This window comes from Embiotoca jacksoni, unplaced genomic scaffold (genome assembly GCF_022577435.1).
Source record: "Embiotoca jacksoni isolate LCO1_2020_lvr unplaced genomic scaffold, fEmbJac1.0.p SCAF_1, whole genome shotgun sequence".
Lineage (NCBI taxonomy): Eukaryota > Metazoa > Chordata > Actinopteri > Embiotocidae > Embiotoca > Embiotoca jacksoni.
In genome coordinates, this window is record NW_027185229.1 from 17,859,308 (window position 1) to 17,880,200 (window position 20,893).

Here is a 20,893-nt window from a genome sequence, read left to right on the forward strand (position 1 = left end):
GAGGACTGCAATCCCTGACCTCCATTTGCTTACTTGAAATATCAAGTTTGTGAGAATACAACATGCTCTCCCCCCGTTACCTCCGTCTGATGTGTGTTGGACTCAGAGGTGGAGAGGTGAAGTGGGCACACTGGGTCAGAGAAGCCCCGTGGCCTCCAAACTGTGAAGAGGCTGGTGGACGCAAAGGGTTTAGTGAGCGGGGCCCAGAATACGTGTTAGCTGTTCAAAGAAACAGACAGAGCTGCTCCAGCCTTGTATCCATGGCAACCATCTCAGGACCAACTCAAGTCCTCGCTGAGGTCTTTTGTTTCTCCAGAGGAAGTGATTAAAGGAGGTAAAAGTGAGGAAACTGAGAACAGAGGATGAGAATAGCCGTGCTGACACTTCATCCTTTATCAGCAGCACTTTTGAAAATCCTCCCCACTGCAAATACCAGTGGACAGTGGCTCACTATTTAGACACAAATACCAGTCCTCCAAACTGAGAGCACTCTCTGAGGCTCCGAATGCAGGGACTGAATGGCATCCTGAGGATTGGACGCTAATGAGCTGAGATCATTACACCAATTATTCTAACTTAGATCAGGACTTAGCTGCGACTGTGTAGAGGAACTAGGACCCAGCGCTAGTCTAATTGCCAGCTTGGGAAAAAAAAAAAAAAAAAAATAGGATGAGCATAACAAAAGGGTTTTGAAGCAGAGCTGGGAAGAGTCCACCACTAAACTGTGGTTACATTCCATCAGGTTGTTGTGCATCCAGGTTTACGCAGTGCCTCTTAAGTCAATACTTTCAAAGTTGGTTATTAAAAAATGGCATATTTCAGGAACAGAATAATTGCAAATATTAGAGCTGAGTGTCCCTGAAGGAAACCAACAGCCCTGCAGTGAATCTTACCTTTGTGGAGGCATAGTATTTAGCGTCCAACTGGCTGTACCAAATAAAGTGACAACCGAGTGTATATTTAATTGCGGATTATATCTTTTCTTAACAGAGCCTAGAAAATATAAATCAATTTGAAAAATATCCAAAACATTCTGAGATCTACAGGCCACCTAAGAGTCTATAACTGTTGGTAAGATGTTCAGTTTACAAAAGTGGAAAAGCAGTGAATTATTGAAGAGGCTTGAAACAGAAAATGCTGGCTTTAATCATTATAATGGTGCATTGCAGTTTATTGCATGACTTAACTGGTTAAATGAACATTAAAACTTTTGACAATTTATTTTCTGCTTTTGTTGCTGCATAAGTTCTAATATACAGTTCAAGGTTTTTTTTAATTTTTAACTTGTGACATTAAAGACTGCATGTTATTGCATATATTTCCAAGCTCTACACTGAATATGATCATTATAGCTTGAGGTCAGCAGTTTGGTTTGGGTATGACAGCCTGCAGTATTGTACATTCAGTGTGACAGATGCATATTTCTAAAGAATAAATCTCTCAGAAGCCTGTTTTTCACTCTTGTTGAACCTCCTGAACTTCTACAGTAAGACAGTGCAATCATTTTTGACAAATCATATCAAGGTGTAACTCTTTTTTTCGTCCCTTCTTGGTCTGCTAGAATCTAATAAAAAAACACCACTCATTCTGGACTCACTTCAAAATGTGGGAACAAGCAGCACATGATTTCGGAGACCCCAGAGAGTGAGCAGTATTAGGTATCAGGAAAACAGATCCAGCCGATATTATTTCCTGCTGCTTCTAGGAACTAAGATTTCAGGATGGATGAGTTCACACAGGGAACGACTGAGGATGTGGGAAAACATCTCAGAGAGTGACAGATCCGACGGGCTAATTGTGTTGTTAGCAGTATCTGGGTGGCAATAAATGAGACAACAACAACTGCAGTCACATTCACATTAGTGTTATAAGTTTCCCCTGTTTGACTCTTGATCTTTATGGAACTCCCACACAGTTTTTCCCGGAGTTCATTTTTATTTCATAATTGGCATTTCATTTGATCAAATACTGGCACTTTCCCCTGTGACACTTACCGTCTACTATTGTGTCACCGCTCAGCTCTTTTCAGCCGAAGCAACAACGAGGCCGAGGTATTTCACATTTACAAAAGTGGATGCTGAAAACTCCAAGGTAATGAGACTGGCCAGCCATCTTACCGTCAGACGGTGAATTCAACAAAACTAGCCTGGGAAGTTAATGGTTATGTAATGGAGGTTTACTAAGACATTATAACTGTTATATGGTGTCAATTAAACAGCTGTGGTTACACTAACAACTCATTTATAGATAATCATAACCAATCAAACTTACATAAAAGGTACATCTCACATCAGCAGTCACATCAGGGAACCTGACTCTCACACCAGCATACAAGGATGTTGTGGAAAAATCTTGAAATAAATTAGCAGTTAGATTGAATTGACCTCATTCGAACTGCAAAAACATAAATTAGATCTGAAAGAAATTGAGATCTATTTTAATAATGTACTGTGAAAATGAGATCAATAGCATTAAAATAAATGTCATAGGATGTTTTTGAACAACGTGTTGATTTATTGTGATCAGTACTATTAATGGTTGATAGGTTAGTGCTTTGATTTAAAAATGTGTTGTTTTTATTAGGACATCACATAACTGTTATTTTCATTATGGATTAATCTGTTGGGTTTTTTTCTCATTTAATTGATTGTCACAAATTATATGTCAGAAAATTATATTTAAAAAAAGTACAATCAGTGTTTTTCAAAGCCCGTGTTGCAGCTCGACCGGTCTTCTTTTGTCACAACTAAAATATATTCAGTTTATTATGACTAAAGGATCCAGAATCACATTTAAGGATATGGAATATGAGACTTTTAGCATTTTTTTTCATTTGGAAAAAAAAAAGACTCCAAAACATAATCATTTCGGAAAATAGTTAGTGATTAATTTTCTGTCAATGAGCTTACCAGTGTAGTTGATATTTATTAATAAATAATCTTCTATTCAATGATTCATTAAACATTCGTTAGTCCCACAGACCCCAAGTTAAGTTCCGGTTTGGGACCACATCTCAGGAACTTCAGGAAGAATCCAGTAAAGCACATGGAATTGAATTTCATGACATCTGAATCCACAAACACATATCCTGTGACAATGCTCAGTGGAAAACACAACCCTCAGCGACTCCTAAGAGGTTCACGACTACGCGAGATGTCCCTTAAGTGACAATTTGTTTTGGTAAAAAGACACATTTAAAGTGAATGACTCGTTCACTGTAAGTCGTGTTTAAAGAGAATGGAACCATTGCCATCTAGCGGTGAAATATATGAACAACATTTTTTTTTTTTTTTAAAACATCAAAAGTTAAAGTTTAAATTACTGAACAAAGTGCTGGAAAACGCCGCTAAAATAATAAAATTACCATTCTAAACCAACAACAACAAAAAAAGTGTTATTTAATGGATTGGGTTTTGTTTTTTTTTACCTTTTTTGGGTCATCATAAAACACTCCAATACATGACAATCCTGGTCCAATACAGCGAGACTCTTTAAAAAGTTCGCCGCAGTTTTTGTAAGGTCCTTCTTGGAACTTGTAGGCGAAAGTAATCTTTTTAACGGGAGGACAGCCGGTCATCACAGTGATGTCTGAAAGGAGTCCCGAGTACAAAATGAAACCTGTTAACAGACTTAACAGGCTGATGACCAGGCACACGCTGACCCAGTCCATGGTAGCTTATCAACAGTTGGATACTCAGCTGCAACTGAACAATTAACACTGTTTTATTTCTTGTTTTGATAAGCTGAAATGTCCCACAAAATGTTTCGTCGTTTTCCGCTAGCATTCGTCCTTGTCTCAACTTATTTGTTTCTCTAAGCAACAACGGTACAACCACCGTGTTGCACATTGCGCAGGACTTCCTGGAATGCACCATTAATGTTTACCAGAGGGGGGGGGGAAGTACTGTAACAAATACATTGGTAAATATGTTAAAGACAAAACATTGTGAAATGAATCAGATGTACTGGAATTTTAGTTGTGGCAGTGTGTGTGTCCACTGTCAAAATTAGCAAAGGTCATTTGATAAATACTTGATAAAGTGCCAACTTTTTTTTTTTTTTTACAGCCCACTACTTCTCCACGTAATGCTTTGTTCTGAATCGAGGTTAAAGTCAGTAAACTGCACTCAAAACAGCAGGAACATTGTGGTAAGTGACACTGATCTACCATGTTTAGGCTAATAATTAATATTCGTTACGTATTTGTGCACTGCACTAAGGGCAAGTTACTTCCTTGGTAATAACATGACACTTGGGGTTCAAGATAATGATACCAATAATGAAAAAAAAAAAAAAAAAAAAAAAAAAAAAAAAGCACTTTTGTGAATCAATCTTGTGACTTTTTGCAAAATAATAGATTGTGTTGATAATAATAATATAAAATAATAATAGTTTGCCATAGTGAAGTCACAAAACGGCCTTGAGGGGTGTGTTACATATGTGTCCCGCCCTATGAATAAAGTCAGGGCTGGACTTGAAGCAAATTTGTTGACGAATAATAAACGGAGCTTTTTTTTTTCTTTCTGAATTTTAAACTTGTTCGTCATCGGGAAGTTGCGAGAATGGCTGGGAATCTGAAAATGTTTTACGACCTGACGGCTAAACTGCTGTCTGGAGAAACTTTGAGTTTCTCTGCCCTGAAGGGGAAAGTTGTCCTCATTGAGAATGTGGCGTCTCTCTGAGGAACAACAAACAGGGATTACACGGAAATGAACGAGCTTCACTCTCGCTACTCCGCCGATGGACTCGTTATTCTGGGTGCTCCCTGCAATCAGTTTGGACATCAGGTAAGCCATGTGTGCTCCCCCTTGCTAAGATGTTATGATAAGAACCAATATGTGTATATCTACTTCTTTATCATCAGGAAATATAAATTTGAGTCGGACTAACTCGAGACGTTTTGATGCTACACGCGTGTTTTCCGTTTACTTTGAAACCTTGTCCAGTAACATTTATATCAGTAGAAATTGCAATAGGCTTTAAATGCTCCTTTACAACTAAATGTTAAAAATGGTCCAATAGGCCTACTTAGAGTAAGATCCAAAGTATCAAAAGTATTAGGCCTGGTGAGTTTGATATGGACAAAATTCTATATCACAATATTGTTTTGACAAATAGGACTATCTAAAACAAAAGCCTATAATAACAGAAAATGTAAATACTCCCAGCACATTACCTCCAAAATATATTTACTGTATGCAAGTACACTCCTTGGGTAATACAGCGCCTAATTTGTTCTTATATTGGCCTTATATTGTGAATTGTAAAGGAAACCATATTCCAATTTCTTTAACCTCTATAATGCATTTAACAATTTATATGTACGTTCATAACAGGAGAACTGCAAGAATGATGAAATCCTACGATCTCTGAAGTATGTCCGTCCAGGGAATGGCTTCGAACCTAAGTTCCAGCTCCTTGAGAAGGTGGATGTGAACGGAAAGGAAGCCCACCCCCTGTTTGTCTTTCTGAAGGAAAAACTCCCATTCCCTTCTGATGATGCCATGGCTCTCATGACTGATCCAAAGCTCATCCTTTGGAGTCCGGTGTGTAGGAATGATGTGTCCTGGAACTTCGAGAAGTTCTTGGTCAGTCCTGATGGGGAGCCTTACAAGCGCTACAGCAGGACTTTCGTCACCATCGACATTGAGGCAGATATTAAAGAGCTACTTAAGAGGGTCAAGTAAAGTGTGCTACGCCACACTTTGGCTAGCAGTAAAGGATATCAGTTATGACCACCGTGGCCTGAAAGATTAATCAGCAGTCACACATGGTTTTGGTATTTCATCATTATTTCCAGCTTCAGTTAAAGTCGATGATAGCACTCTTAAGTTTGTGATACAGCATACGCTGTGGTTGTTCAGCTTATTTACTCAATGAAGACACTCTTGTAAACATTTTTGAGAGGAGTTTCTGATAATGTAAAAGTTTAACTCTTTCATGGTGTATAACTCATCACAAACCATTGTTTAATTGGCTTTTAAATCATAAATAAAAATGTTATATCATTTTGAAGTCCTGTGATCATTTGTATAACATGCATACAAGCATCCTTCAAATATCTGGTATCTAGGACATGTAGGTAATTTAGGTGAAAAAAAAACCTTTGCTTATAATACAGTGTAGTCATTTAGACTTGGCATTATGCAGTGTTGGAAAATAACAAAGTATATTATTCAAGTAGGCTACTGTTCTTAAATACAGCTTTGAATTACTTTTAGATTACTTCAATATTTTCATCATGCTATTTCATGCTTCCTTCATTTCTGAGGGAAATATTGTTTTTTTAGTCATTTTAAAATACAGCACATTGTTAAAGATTAAACCAGTGGTTTCCAACATGTTTGTCTTCTGATGTTATACAAACAGCAGTGTGTAGTTGGTGTCACATTTCAGATGTCTATGAGTTGTTAACACTTCCACCAAATAGTGATTTTTTTTTTTTTCCCCTCTAAACTTCCCACATGGTTTCATTTCAATGAATGTTCAAATGATCCAATATCTTCACAAATGCTACTCACTAATGCTTCAGTATTAGTAATGTATGTAATATAGTCAGTCAGGGGAACCAAACCAGTCGGCCTACTTTTACTTAAATATCCTATTTAAATTTTGCTGCTAGTTCTGTACTTTTTTATTTACCCAACCCTTACATTGCGTCAAGGATTTGAATACTTTTCCCACTACAGACGGTCTTTTAAACTTGAATCTTTGTAGGTGTTTAATAATTTAATCCTACATAGTAAAATAAAAAAAAGTTATTCATCTGGAAGGAAATTCTGTATGTGGCAGTTTTACCTTGCCCACTCAAATTTAGGCAGTAGTAGGCTATATATCGTTAATAGCTCAAATAGGTTTAGGTTTAGGTAGTTACTTTATTAATCCCCGAGGGGAAATGTTTTTCGCTACAGCAGCATACAGGAAGCAATAGATAATAATAGAATAATAGAAAAACAATAAAATAGCAGTAAAAATATAAAATGCACAGTATATACAGTATATATCTATATATATTATATACAAACAACCAAGAACACAGACAACAATGTTATTGTTGCGTGATGGATTTTTGCCAGAGGTGAGTTATAAATAAACTTAAGTGACTGCTGCACATCAACCAATATTAATTGAATTATCCTCCTGACCAGTTATAAAAGTCTGACAGGGTTATGACGCAGTGTTGTAGGATATTATTGAAACTTGCTGCCAGTTTGCGATTTATACTAATATCTCTCCCCCCTCCTAAGTACAAGCTGCATGATTGCCGCTGTCTCGTCTGTCTACGCGATGTTTCCCGGATGAAAGCAGCGGGTCAGGCTCCGCGACGACAAAAACTGCGACTCGTCCAACATGGCCGGTCAGGAAGATCCAGTGCAAAGAGAGATTCACCAAGATTGGGCGAATCGAGAGTACATAGAAGTCATTACGAGCAGCATCAAAAAAATCGCCGACTTTCTTAACTCCTTTGGTGAGCTTTCAAAGCGTTCAGTTTTGCGGAAGCGGTCGCCGCCAACGTGGGAAAATGTGTGTAGATGTCCGGATCGAGTTAGCCGCTCGGGGCTAGCGGCGGTGTTGATGTTTTCAATTGCCACTCCCCAAGTTAGCAAATTAGCTTGATCGTTTGTTTAATGTTGCCTCGTCGAGGAATAGTGACGTTTTTTTTGTTTGTTTGTTTGTTTCGGATTTCTATACATTCGCTTGTCAACTCGTGTCAGCTGTCTACGAAGTGTTAAACACCTCGACTTGAATGATAAACAATGAACTCGATAGATAATAGCTTGTTAGCCTAGCACGTGCTAATGCCGGTCAGCTGGTTAACATAAACACCCGGCTGGCGTCATTGTTCCCAAAACAGTCTCTCCCCCACATCCCCCCCCCAAAAAAGTGTGTCTTTTATTGGCTAAGCTTTTATTGAAGGAAATGTCACGGCTGCTGACGGTAACAGTATTCCCACAGACATGTCGTGTCGATCCCGTTTGGCCACCCTCAATGAGAAGCTGACGGCGTTGGAGAGGAGGATCGAGTACATCGAGGCGAGGGTGAGTGTCCCGCGGTGAAACCGAAAGAAGCCACTGCTTTTCTTTTCTTTCTTTTTTTTTTACCACGAAACTAAACTATTAAATAACTGCATTTTATTCAGGTGACAAAAGGAGAAACCCTGACCTAGGACTCATCATGGACATCCACAGCATCCTCGAACTACCTTCCCACCTTCCCTCACCCTGGATTTTTTTTTTTTTTTTTTTTTTTTTAATAAGTGTGATGGACTCCACCTTCCTTTTTTTGGGGCCATGTGGACCATTTTTTTTAAAAATATTATATGGCTGAGTTTTGTGTTGTTTTATCTCATGGAACATTTGTAAAAGAAGATGTGGGTCTGCCTTGAGTTTCAGTGACTCAAACATCATCAATATTACTAAACAAAACTAATATCCATAAATCTTGGTTACAAAAATTTTTAAATTTTGGTGCTTATTTATGAATCTGGAATTAGCACAATTGGTTGACCATCTGTCTTGTAAACCATGTCATTACCAAATCAACGGTATATGAAAAGGGGAACATTCCTGTGTGCCAAGTTGAGCAAGTAATTGTGTAGTTACCTTTTGTTAAGGACCTGGTTGTACAGTGAAATGTTTGGTGATGTTTCAGAATTTAAATACTGTAATAAATGATACACGGTGACCTCGTTTTGTGTTTTAGCTTCACTTAGTCATATTTAACTTCATTGACCAAGTTTGTTGACGTGTCAAATTCAACTCCAGTTCTTAGTAGCTCAGTGGGCAGCATCACACAAGGACACGTGGGGACATAAAGCTAGTAAGCAAACCCAAACATATATCGAACTACACAGACAATAGCTGGACAGCAAACACTGTAGTTCAGATAGTTATATCTACAGGATTTGGTAGTCCATTGCAATGGCATTAATGGTGAATTAATATTGTAGGAGTTCAATAAAATATATTACATAGGGAGTTTTATTTATGAATTTTAATCTTTCAGTCTGCTTAGATCTAGCGTAACGGTAACAGAACATGTACTTGCACAGGTTATTACTATGATGTACATTTTACAAAAAGGCCAGGTTATAGAGGATGATGGTACTTTAAGTGTCTCCTGTAGGATATTCACTTCATGTGATTTGTGAGGAAAAGTTAAACAGCAGTGGGTTTTAGTATGGTTTTCAGACTTTGTAAAAAAAAAACAACAACCTTACTGCTATCTTTTAAAGAAATAAATGACAAACAAAAACACCTCCATATACTGCAAATAATGGCACCGTAAAATAATATACAGTGAAATGGCGTATATAGGGTTGATGGAATTTTGCCCTCAGTTTTACCTTTAAGGCAGCCCTTAGTGTATCTTCAGCTGTGGCAAGACAAAAGCAAAAGGCTTCCGTTGTCGTGAACCAATCTTCTGTAATGTGAGCCCCAAACACAGTGGTTGAACATAATTAAGTACATTTACTCGAGTACTGTACTTAAGTACAAATTCTTACTTGAGTATTTCCATTACATTCTACATTATAGGCTACTTCTAGTCTCCTGAATCTCAGATGTGAATATTGCAGTTTTTACTCCACTACATTGTTCTTATAACTTTAAATAGTAAGCTAATTACTTTTAAGGTAATTTTTTTTCTTACCCTTTCTCTTAAATGATAACCATTTTATTTCCAAATGGATTTAAAATTTAAGTGTCTCTGACAAAGGATTAAATGTATGGCTGAAAAAAAAATCGCCAACTTTGTTAAGCTAAATAAACAATTTTAAAAACCCATTTTGATTTGCTGAAAAAAATGATTGTTTTTCTTAGCTGGTTGGCATTTTAGAGGTTCTTATAGCACATTAAAAATACTATACAGTCTGGTATTACTGTAGATCAAAGATTTAAAAATGAGATCTTTTCTATATATTTGCATGTTCCTTTATATCTGTTTTTATGTAAAACACCGCATGCCATTTTCTTGCTGTAAAGCACTTTGAGCTGCATTTCTTGTATGAAAGGTGCTATATAAATAACGTTTATTAGTATTATTAATACAGCATTAAAATGCAAATTTACCCAACCGAAATATAATTAAAAAAACATAATTAAAAACTGGCAGAGAGCATTAACCGCATAGTGTCTACTATTGCTGACAATACTTACATATTTTACTTCAGTAAAGTTTTAAATGCATGGTGTTAGGATCTGAATACTTTTTCCACCACTGCCTAAAAACCATAGCTAAAAAAAAAACCACGAGACAAACAGGCCTGCCTGTCAGGCAAATTCCGGGCTTAAAATCTACCCATAATGCACCGGATTTTACAGCAATGCATTCTGGGACAAAGAAGGTGCCGTCGTAGTGTTGTGAAAAGTCCTTGACGTGAGATGAATTTTCTTGCCCACATATTTTCAGAAATCCTTTTGAAAAAAATATAGCGGGTATTGCCATCGTCAATAAACTTACACTGGTGAGTTACTGAACGTTCAGACTTCATGTTATTCGTAAGAGCTTCTCATCCACGTCGCTGATTTTTTTTTTTTTTTGCCACAAATTATGTCGGCTCGTAAATGTTAGATCGGGCTCCATTATGGTTTACAAGCATTTTGTTGTGCCCATTGTAACTCGGGCGAAATGATTCGACATTGAGCGAAACTGCCCCCGTGTTCGTCTATTAATGAGATCACAATAGAGTGTCTGAACTCTCTTCTTTTTTCTTTTTTTTTTGCTTTCCAAAGGTCGTGTTTGCGGAAGCCGCAGAGAAAAATGGGAGCTGATAAAAGGTAACGTTTAGCGCCAGCGCCGTTCGCCATGGTAGGAGTGGTTAACTGTGATGGCGGTGTTATTTCAATCCAAATTGTGATCTATGGTTCAAATGCCTGTTCTGTCCGCAGAGGAGGGGGGAGATGCAACTGCAAAGTACACTCGTAACACATATTTGTAACTTGGACTTTGGCCATTAGTTATCAGTAATAAGAGGTGTTTCCAAGAACCTTAACTCTTTATTTTTTTTTTTAAGAATTTGTAACTCCTCTGAGATAATTTAGTCCGGGTTTGACCGGTGTAAGTATGGTAGATCTAATAGGGTCTATATGTCGAATTAAAAAGCAGTGACATATTAAAAAATAAAATAAAATAATTTTCCGAAATATAATAAAGGTTTCACAAATAAGAATATGTGTTTTGGAAGTATTGTTTTTAAATGTTTGTCCAGATGGATGCCTTCTCTTGTTGTTTTTTTTACTGTAAAACATAATCTACTCATGGGTACAAATACAGCATCCTGAACCTGAACCTCGGGGGTTAAAACACAACATAAAATGAATCTTTGTTCGCCACAAATCCTTGTATGTGAAGTGTTAATCAATACAATGTCACAGAGTGTAGATATGAATATGAACAGCTCTACAATTATGTATTTTAATTTTTTTTAATTTTTATTTATTTATTTATTTTTTTTTAGAGCTTATCATAGTGTGAGCACATTTAAAACACAACACAGGTTGACCAAAGTGCTGCACAGTCAAATAGACTTGATCAATTAAAAACAAGTAACACCAAAAGCAAGATTAAGCTAACACAAAGCACGCAAAAGTGTAAGAGCAGTAGATTAAAAAAAACAAAACTTAAAGGAGTGGTTAAAGTGGAAAAGCCACAGATAATAAATAGGTTTTGAAATGGCTTTTGAACACTGGTGACCTTATATGAAGGGTGAGGTTGTTTCAGAGTTTAGGAGCTGCAACAGAGAAGGTCCAGGTAGTGATTTTAGATTAAGAACAACTACTGGCTGTTGGTCGAGAGACCTAAGTGAGCGAGGTGGGATGTAGGGCTGCAACAGGTCAGACTGATATGCAGGGGCTGCTGCATTTAAACACCTGTAAACAAAAATGAACATTTTTCAAATCAATCCTCCACCGGACAGGTAGCCAATGAAGAGATTTAAAGAGTGGTGTAATGTGTTCACACTTTCGTGTACCAGTTAGAACTGGACTTATGTTGGTGAGCACGCTGATACCGTAATATTTGACTGAATCATACAAGATAGAATGTAGTTCGAGATTGTGCAGATATTTTACTCCTTTTTTCTTTTTTTCCCCCCCGATGTCCTCCTGTTTAGGATTAGCCGGACAGAACGTAGCGGCAGATATGGTTCTGACCAATGCCGTGATGAATCCGAATGGCGTGACAGACGAGAGCGGGACCAAGAGCGTGATCACAACATGCGCCGCTGGGGCGATGAGAGGCGTAGTGATCGCTATGAAGGTGATCGTAGAGGATCAAGAGACAGTCCAGAGGTACTTATTCTAATATCCAAAGACATTTAACTGTGTTATAATGCTTTAGAAAAGAAAAAAAAAACCTCTGTTGGATGACATTAACACTTAACTGATCTATTTGCTTTAAAGCAAAGGGAGAGGAAACGGCGTAACAGTGATAGATCCGAAGATGGTTATCACTCAGATGGAGACTACCCAGAGCAGGACTACAGAAGGGAGCTGGGGGATGACAAGAAGAGCAAGACCATCATGCTCTGGGGTCTGTCTCCTCATGTCAGTGAGGAAGATGTAAGTGTGAAGTTCTCTTTTGCAGAATTGCAACCTTTTTAGTGCTTTTTGTATGGTGTTGTGTGCATTTTACACACCTGTAAAATGCAATGCCATTTAATAAAGCTGCAAATTATGAATCATTTTGTTAAAGGACTGGCTGTTTGTTGTTATTTAGATTCGTTTTGCCATAGACCAGCTGGAGGGACCCCAGCCAGTGGATGTGAGACTGATGAAAAAGAAAACAGGTGAGAGCCAGATATCTGCCGGACCCTGACCTTCCCCCAGTCTTTGACCATAGGGCCAATCTGCTTCCGTTCAGACCCATTTTCCCATTGCAGCTAGAAGAGAATTGTATCAAATTACTTGAAAAAGGATGTAAAATATTGATTTAAGACTTATCATTTCAGTACCATGTGGATCCCTACAAGGTAAGTAAGAGCAGCAATAATAGCTATGACTAATTCAATTGGCAGACACACTTTGTTGTTGAGTGTGGTTCAAACAGTGGTATTCAGCAGGATTTCTTGCTATGGTAAAACTCCTAAGGAGTGGCCTATTGTGTACCAAACTGGGCCTGGGTCGTGAAGCAGTTTGTGGAAGAGTTTGAATAATATGCCCATGGACTCTTAACTAACACGCCTCCCGTCTATATTTGAATGCTGTCTCTAGGTATAAGCCGTGGTTTCGCCTTCGTGGACTTTTATCACTTGCAAGATGCTACCCGATGGATGGAGACCAATCAGGTTGCTTCACAATCGCCAAGTCTAGTTTTAATCTTGGGGATCTGGAAAAAATAACTCAAAAGGCAACCAGAATGTATTGAATATGTAGTGTGGAAACTGTACAGAACATCTCATGGATTGAGTGCCACAGGGCAAAAAAAATAATTAATTGTATATGAATGGAGATGATTATATTCGTGAATTACACGTCATGTTTTGACAGATATCTTAACTGTATTGACAGTATAATTAAAGCTGCAGATTTGACTAGTTTTGTGAGGTCATTTCCTAAAGGAATCTGCATTTAGGATAATGAACACACTCTTGCTGATAAAAGCATTATCAATGCTATTTTCAGAGTTCTGTGTAACCTCAGACTATATAAGCCTACCCCTCAATAGATGGGGATTTTTAATCTGCCATTTTTTGTTCTTTTGTTCTTTTTTTTTTTTTTGTTCTTTTGTTTTCTTTAAGTTATTTTCTCCTCTAACATTGTGTGCGGGAAGCCCATACATGTTTTTAAAGCAGTCCAAAATGTCTGTTAGGATCACATTGTACACTCTGCTCCAGCTCAGCCTGGGCACGCGGGTCCCAAACACCTAAAGAACCCTCTTTACGTCATGCTCACATACACATCATGTGCCTGTCTTTAACTCAAAGGCTATCTGTTGGGGGTCCCTCTCCCCCTTCTCTCCCTTCCAACACTGCTTGCTCTGTTGATGAGATCAGTGCTCGCCACGAACACTTGGCTGATTTTGTTCTCCTTTTTCAGAAACGTCTGACCATCCAAGGCAAAAGTGTGGACATGCACTACAGTCACCCCAGAAACAAGTATGAAGACTGGCTCTGCAGCACTGTAAGTTGATAATGTCTTGGCTTCCTGGTCACAAACAATTCTTCCGCAGAACACTGCGCACACACACACATGTGATAGGCCTGTAAGTTACAGCTTTTGCAGTCCTGTTAGCTTATTTTGTGGTACACCTACATTTGGATAAGTGGTAAAGGTTAGATTGTGTCTCAAGTAAGTATGGTATGCTGCACCAATATAGCTTGCCTGTTCTCTGAGGCATCACTATTCAGGGCTTTAGTAGGTGTATAATCAAAATGATGTGAACGGTTACTTGCAGTGTGGCCTGTACAATTTCCGGAGGAGGCTGAAGTGCTTCAGGTGTGGAGCAGCCAAAGCCGGTAAGTAGTTTAATCAACCAGAGGCCACTGACTGCAAACATCCTGGAAGCCTGAAGCAATAATGCTGGGATGCAACAACACAAAGTTTGTGTTTTTGTAGTTGTGGAGACCTAGTATGATATTGAATGAGTGTCAAATATAGATAAAGTGCATAGTTGAGAAACGGCATGCATTTATTTCATTGTGTTTGATTTGAATGATACAAAATAGAGGGCGAAAAACAATACATAATGTAGTTTATCAAATAGGCTGTCTGATATTGTAAACAAGGACTTATTTTTAGCACAGGTTTTTGACACTTCCCACTTTATACTTTATATTTCCAGTTCTTTGATGACACACCTCTGAATGTTATGTTAATGTACCTCCTACATCTGTCACTCTCTCAACAGAAAGTGAAACAAGCAACAATACTGGAGTCTCTGAATCTCAACCCAGTGGAGATTTTTATGGCGACAGTAAGAAGTTCTCTTTTATTGAATTACAATGGCCCGTTCAAGGCTTTTTCGGACCCAGCAGTTGTAGGGACTTTCTTCGGAATCCACAGATTTTTTTTATTGTTAAACATTTTCAGGACCGTGTCACGCCTAAAGTCAGACAATCACACTTTGCATGAAAAGTCCACAACAACCTCCGGCGCTTCAAACAGCATCACACCGCTGTGCAGCAGCACGTAAACGGAGAGACTTTTTTTTTTAAATTTCTCTTGGTTGAATCGAAGTCACGCCGTATTTCCCCGGCGTGTATAAACTTTAATAAAGCCGGCACATTTGTTGTCGGCCCGTTTCTCAGTGTTGTGTGCCTCCAGTTGTAACTTTATTCTGCTGTTTTAAAAGGCTTCGTTCGTAGCTGCAGTTTGTGTGTCACGACAGTTTCTATTGCAACAGGGGGGGGGGGCAGCCTCGGCAGAGGTAGGACCTAAAAAAAAAAAGTCCCCACAAAATGTAGTTATAGGAACGAAAAGAATCACAATCACTTTATTGGCCAGGTATGTTAACATACAAGGAATTTGACTCCGGTTGTAGCTTCGCTCTCAGCGTCCAAAAACTACAAAAAAAGACACATAAATGGACATATAGAAGGTTCCAAGTTCCTCCGGTGCAGACACACAAAAAAAAAGGGGGAAACCCCTCCCACCGTTCTTAGAATGGTGAAATAGTCACTCCGGTCCGAAAGCGCCTTTTTAATTTGGAACAAAAATATCCCACTTCTTGGAAGACTGTTTCTAAATTTAGTCTTTTATCCCATACAGCAATCATCCTGAGAAATATTGCTCCCCTGACCACCGTGGAAGCCATCATGACAGCCCTGGCACCGTATGCTAACCTTTCCTCGAACAACATTCGCCTCATCAAGGACAAGCAGACGGGCCAGAACAGAGGCTTTGCCTTTGTGCAGCTGTCCTCTCCTCTGGTAACGCCTGTTTCACCGTGTACAAATTAACATTTTGTTCCTGATCTACTCGCAACTCATTAGTGTCTGCAAATCACTTTAAAATGTAATATTACTCCCTTTTTCACAGGAGGCCTCTCAGCTGCTAACCATCTTACAGGGGCTGCAGCCTCCCCTGAAGCTGGATGGAAAAACAATTGGGGTGGATTATGCTAAGAGTGCGAGAAAGTGAGTACAATGGTGCATGAAGCGCCTTGGTTTTGTAATGAGGGAAAATATTTACCCAATGCTTAGGTTTTGAATTTCCTTGGCTACTCTTGCTAATTCCTCAAATTGCCAGTTTTGATTGACAATAAAGAGAAGACTCTTTTCAGCCGCGTTCAGGGGGGGAATCATTTGTATTGTAATAATTTCTAATAATTTTATGACTTTTGTCTGTGTTAGGGACCTATTACTCCCTGATGGGAATCGTGTCAGTGCCTTTTCTGTTGCCAGCACAGCCATTGCTGCTGCCCAGTGGTCCTCAAGTCAGGTAGGCCTATTTTCCCTCGACACACCCTGTTATTTCTCATCGCCCGGTGTTCGTGTCACACACTCATAATCCACTTTTCCTTTTCAGCCACAGCAGAGCTCAGAGGGAATGTCTGAGTTCAGCTACCTGCAAGAAGGCTACACTCCACTGTCACAGGTTTGTAGAAAAACCATTTAAAATGGAGAAAAAAAACCATACTTTGTAAAATATGGCTCTGTACTGACATCTAGTGGCAGCAATAGGCGATTACAACAGTTTACTGAGCATCCTTTTTATTGATGACAGCATTTCAGAGATGGGACATGAGTCTGTACCTTTTTGTATCATCATTTTTTTCCTCGACAATTTTTAACAAACATTTTACTTCGGCAATAAATGTTCGACAGGACTTCCAGACGTACTACCAGCAAGGAGTCGGAGCCAGCACCTCTCAGGGAAACGGGATTCTCGGAGGTACGAGTTGCTTTCACACCTTCTATAGATGTTGGCACAGCTGCTAATCATTTATTTTATAAATGTGGTATTAGAAAAAAGCGAGCCTTTGTGACTCCTCACTCAGCTGAGACATTTGAGTGTATCTGCTTAGAAGCACATTTCCATCGTAAGACTGTTGGGACAACAAACACAGCAGCAATAACATCGATAAACCCTGAATCAGCTCGCTCAGACAAAAAGGTCTCTGCTTGATGCTTAAAAAAAAAAAAAAAAAAAAGTATTAACTTGACTTTGTTTTAGAAAAACTGTTGTTTGATTTTCCACGTTTAGCTGCACCAGGAGTCAAAATTGTTCCAACTGCAGTTGGAGTTGTAATATCACAGAATGCGCAAGTCTATCAACCCCATATAATCGCGCAAGCCGCTGTGCAGGTAAATGTACAACACTTTGCTCAGTCAGTAATTACTTTATTTAAATGAATGTTGTGCATTTATATAACCTTCACATTCATTGCAGGCGTTGCCACTTGCCCAACAATTGGAGGCAAAACTGCAGACAGCTCATCTGTCAGGCATTGAAGCTTCGCCAGCTGCCGCTGCAGCTGCCGCAACTGTTAATGCCGCCAGCACATTAACGGCCTCCGGACAGGCAGCGGACACCAACACTGGTATGAGCACACAAGCTCCCTTAAGCCTTGCTCCGCTGAAGTATGATGGGCATACAAAAAAGAAAAAAAGAATTCTCCTGAGGTCACTGTCATATACAGCATACTGTGTTGTAGTGTTTCCATGGATACAGCTTAAAACAGCGAGACTTGGCAATTTGGTTGGCTGAAGCCTGTACCTTTTAAAATTGATGCGCTGTTCCCGACTTTTAATGTTGATAAATATACACAGGATTTACAAATACAATAATATTACTTGCTGTGGCTAACTAAATATATGGATCATAAAGCTGTATTTCTGTCTATTAACTTCAATTACTGCTAAAGTTTAGTTACTTAAAACCGATCAGTTCAAGAGGTGATCGCCTTTAAATTGTCTTTAAGTTGGGAAGCTTCGTGAAAACAACGTCTGGGACCGCTCATTGATATCTGAGTTGAAACTGTGTGTTCTAATTTGCCAATGTTTTCCACATGAATTGTTAATGCTCTTTATGTTTTGTAACTGACAGCTGTCCCTGATACATCCCACTATCAGTATGATGAGTCCTCTGGCTACTATTATGATCCTCAAACCGGCCTCTACTATGACCCAAACACACAAGTAGGTAGCCACAGCCACGAGTGTGCGAGTCCCTTAGTTTTCTGTCGTGTCAGCGAGAATTTACATGATTTTGATTACGTGCGTTGGTGTTTTGTTTTTTTTCCCTTTCAGTATTACTACAATTCTCAGACCCAGCAGTATCTGTACTGGGACAGTGATAAACAGACATACGTGCCCGCCCCGACCAACCCAAACGATAACATGGCACCAGGCAGCAAAGAGCTTAAAGAAGGCAAAGAGAAAAAGGAAAAGCCCAAAAGCAAGACTGCACAGCAGGTGTCGTGTTATACATCCCACATTGGCACATTTAGTCTTTTCTGCCTGTAGCAGACTTCTCTGAATATTTTTCCTTTTTTTTTTTTTTTTTTATTTTAAACACTCTATTCTGTTTGATTGTTTCAGATCGCTAAAGACATGGAACGGTGGGCTAAAAGTCTCAACAAGCAGAAAGAGAACTTCAGGAGTAGCTTTCAGCCCATCAGTCAAGAGGAGAGGAGGGAGGCAGCGGCTGCTGATGCTGGATTCACACTGTTTGAGAAGAAGGTACCGCGGAAGCATTTCAAATCGAGCAAAGTGCAAGCAGTGGACATTCATGTCCTAATTGGATGGACTTGTTTTTTTTTTTTTTTTTTCCAGCAGGCAAGTCTAGACAGACTGATGCCAGAGGTGCTGAGGATCCCTGAAGAAGAGGCACCGACCAGCTCAGTCCCCACTTCTAAGGTGAGTATTTTCTACATGGCCGTACGACGGCATCTACTGTCAAAGGCCTATTTAATTGACAAAATAGTCATGTTCTGATCTTAGTTATGCTAACAGTCCTTATGTGTGTTGACCGTGGTGTTGTTCAGTGTGGCCTCGTGGCTGCCTACAGTGGAGACAGTGACCCAGAGGAGGGAGGAGCAGACCTCGATGGTGGCGAAGGAGGCCAGGACAAGCTGACCGACTGGAAAAAGTTGGCTTGCTTGCTGTGTAGGAGACAGTTTCCCAATAAGGAGAGTCTAATTCGACATCAGCAACTCTCTGATCTTCACAAGGTAAATTCAATATGTATAGTCTTCAGGCCTACTGGGGGGGAATCCACTTAAGAAATCCATAAGAGCTCTGATTCATTGTTGCGCCGCCGCTCTCCTTTGCAGAAAAACCTGGAAGTTATGCGCAGAACCAAAATGACTGAAGCAGAGCTGGAGGAGTTGGAGAGAAAAGAGACCGAGGTGCAGCTCAATATAGAATCACCCACTTGCTACCGAGTCATTTTCTTTCTCTCTCGCTCTCTCTCTCTGTGACGACAATTCAAACTGTTTGTATATTTTTTTTCCGGTTTATAGATGAAATATAGAGACAGAGCAGCTGAGAGGAGAGAAAAATACGGCATCCCAGAACCCCCAGCGCCGAAAAAGAAGAAATTTAGCCAACCAGCGCCAGTCATGTAAGCAACTTTTTGTACCATTACCGATTTGTGTCAAATGATGTAGCTCAATATTTATTATTATTGTGTTTTATAGGAGGTTGTTTTTTTTTTAATTTAAAAAAAAAGAAGCTTTTTCCTCTTCTCTTTTTTATTTTTTTTAATTTTTTGCAGTAACTATGAACAGCCCACTAAAGACGGCCTCAACAGTGACAATATTGGGAACAAAATGCTGCAGGCCATGGGCTGGAAGGAGGGGAAAGGCCTCGGTCGCAACCAGCAGGGCATCACCACACCAATTGAGGTATGTGCAACAATAGCCTGGTGACGGTGTCACGGTGTCACGGTGTGCCAAGATCGTCGGCATCATTAACAATACAACGCTCTAAAAAAAAAAAATACTACGATTTGTGGGCTTCCTCTTTAGGCACAGTTGAGGACAAAGGGAGCTGGACTCGGCACCAAAGGCACCAACTACACCCTCTCTGCTTCAGACACGTACAAAGACGCAGTCCGCAAAGCCATGTTTGCCCGCTTCACCGAGTTGGAATGAGTCACGAGTCTCAAACTGAGCTCGGCATTACGTCTGCATCGAGGGAAGCCGAGGGAGAGACTGTCCTTTTTTCTTTTTTTTCTTTTTTTTTTTTTTTTAATAATTTCAGTTCCCGTATGATCCATGACGATTGTACGCAGACTAGTTAACAAAATCTGTGAAGGTGGCATACTGAGATAGTCGATGATATAATTTATAATGTGTACATTTGCACAGTGAATTTACATTCTTGGTTTACATATTTCTAATGTATTTGTTCTACGAAAAGGACATTTTCTGTTGTTTCGGCATGTTGAAAAGATTGTACAGTTTATACAAAATCTTGTCTATTTGTACAGAAAATAAATGACGGGGAGATGGGATTTCTAATGGTCTTCATTATATTTTATTACATTTCTTTGTTTTGGCCCTCTACAGCATTTGACAAGCTCGTGCCTTTCCTCCTCGTTCTCAAGTGCCGTACAATCCTGGCCGTAATGACTAAGAACTGTACATTTTGTGCCGCTAAAGATGACACGACACGATTATGAGTTTTATAGCGATGTACAGCGCAGTGCTCTTAAGAGTCCCAGTTAAATTACACTGGCCTACGTCTTATCCACAAACAACGACGGTATCCTCTTTGTCTCCTGCTGCTGTTCACGAGCTGCTGAGTGTGTCCTAAACCCCTGACTTTGGGGCTGCCGGTCGAGATGAGAGCTCGAGGCAGCGGCAACACTGATGAAAGAGAAATTCTGACAAAATATGGCAATTCTGCCGATTATTTTTGCAAAATGCTCCCAATTCCTTGCGTAGATTAAAGCCATATAAAGTTATAATGGAAAACCCCTGTCATATACGCCGTTCTCGGTTGCAT

General features: G+C 39.4%; 4 protein-coding genes across 5 annotated transcripts in view; 3 read left to right on the top strand and 1 right to left on the bottom strand.

The window, feature by feature from the left end:
* LOC138195355 (testis-expressed protein 264 homolog) overlaps positions 1-4,021 on the bottom strand; it is a 34,564-nt gene extending 30,543 nt beyond the window's left edge. The window contains exon 1 of the mRNA XM_069144695.1: positions 3,428-4,021. Within this exon, the coding sequence (XP_069000796.1) occupies positions 3,428-3,670 (243 nt within the window). The 5' untranslated portion in view covers positions 3,671-4,021. The remainder of the gene's footprint in view (positions 1-3,427) is intronic.
* Positions 4,022-4,456: 435 nt separating this feature from the next.
* Positions 4,457-6,008, top strand: gpx1a (glutathione peroxidase 1a). The gene is made up of 2 exons (XM_069144706.1): positions 4,457-4,787; positions 5,337-6,008. The coding sequence occupies exons 1-2, from the start codon at positions 4,563-4,565 to the stop codon at positions 5,685-5,687; spliced, it is 576 nt and encodes a 191-aa protein (XP_069000807.1). The 5' UTR covers positions 4,457-4,562; the 3' UTR covers positions 5,688-6,008.
* Positions 6,009-7,304: 1,296 nt separating this feature from the next.
* brk1 (BRICK1 subunit of SCAR/WAVE actin nucleating complex) lies at positions 7,305-8,685 on the top strand. Its single transcript, XM_069144719.1, has 3 exons — positions 7,305-7,468; positions 7,957-8,039; positions 8,141-8,685. The coding sequence occupies exons 1-3, from the start codon at positions 7,351-7,353 to the stop codon at positions 8,165-8,167; spliced, it is 228 nt and encodes a 75-aa protein (XP_069000820.1). The 5' UTR covers positions 7,305-7,350; the 3' UTR covers positions 8,168-8,685.
* Positions 8,686-10,336: 1,651 nt separating this feature from the next.
* Positions 10,337-20,399, top strand: rbm5 (RNA binding motif protein 5). 2 transcript variants are annotated; one of them, XM_069144732.1, is made up of 25 exons: positions 10,337-10,465; positions 10,734-10,778; positions 12,113-12,290; positions 12,402-12,560; positions 12,718-12,787; positions 13,212-13,285; positions 14,037-14,120; positions 14,395-14,455; positions 14,848-14,913; positions 15,708-15,868; positions 15,978-16,075; positions 16,292-16,379; positions 16,467-16,535; positions 16,766-16,832; positions 17,145-17,245; positions 17,331-17,481; positions 17,988-18,079; positions 18,191-18,355; positions 18,482-18,622; positions 18,716-18,799; positions 18,928-19,113; positions 19,216-19,290; positions 19,405-19,505; positions 19,659-19,788; positions 19,912-20,399. In XM_069144732.1, the coding sequence occupies exons 2-25, from the start codon at positions 10,762-10,764 to the stop codon at positions 20,035-20,037; spliced, it is 2,544 nt and encodes an 847-aa protein (XP_069000833.1). In that variant the 5' UTR covers positions 10,337-10,465; positions 10,734-10,761; the 3' UTR covers positions 20,038-20,399. The 2 variants fall into 2 exon arrangements, with proteins under 2 accessions (XP_069000833.1, XP_069000842.1); XM_069144741.1 differs by having other exon boundaries at positions 18,719-18,799.
* Positions 20,400-20,893: the final 494 nt, after the last annotated feature.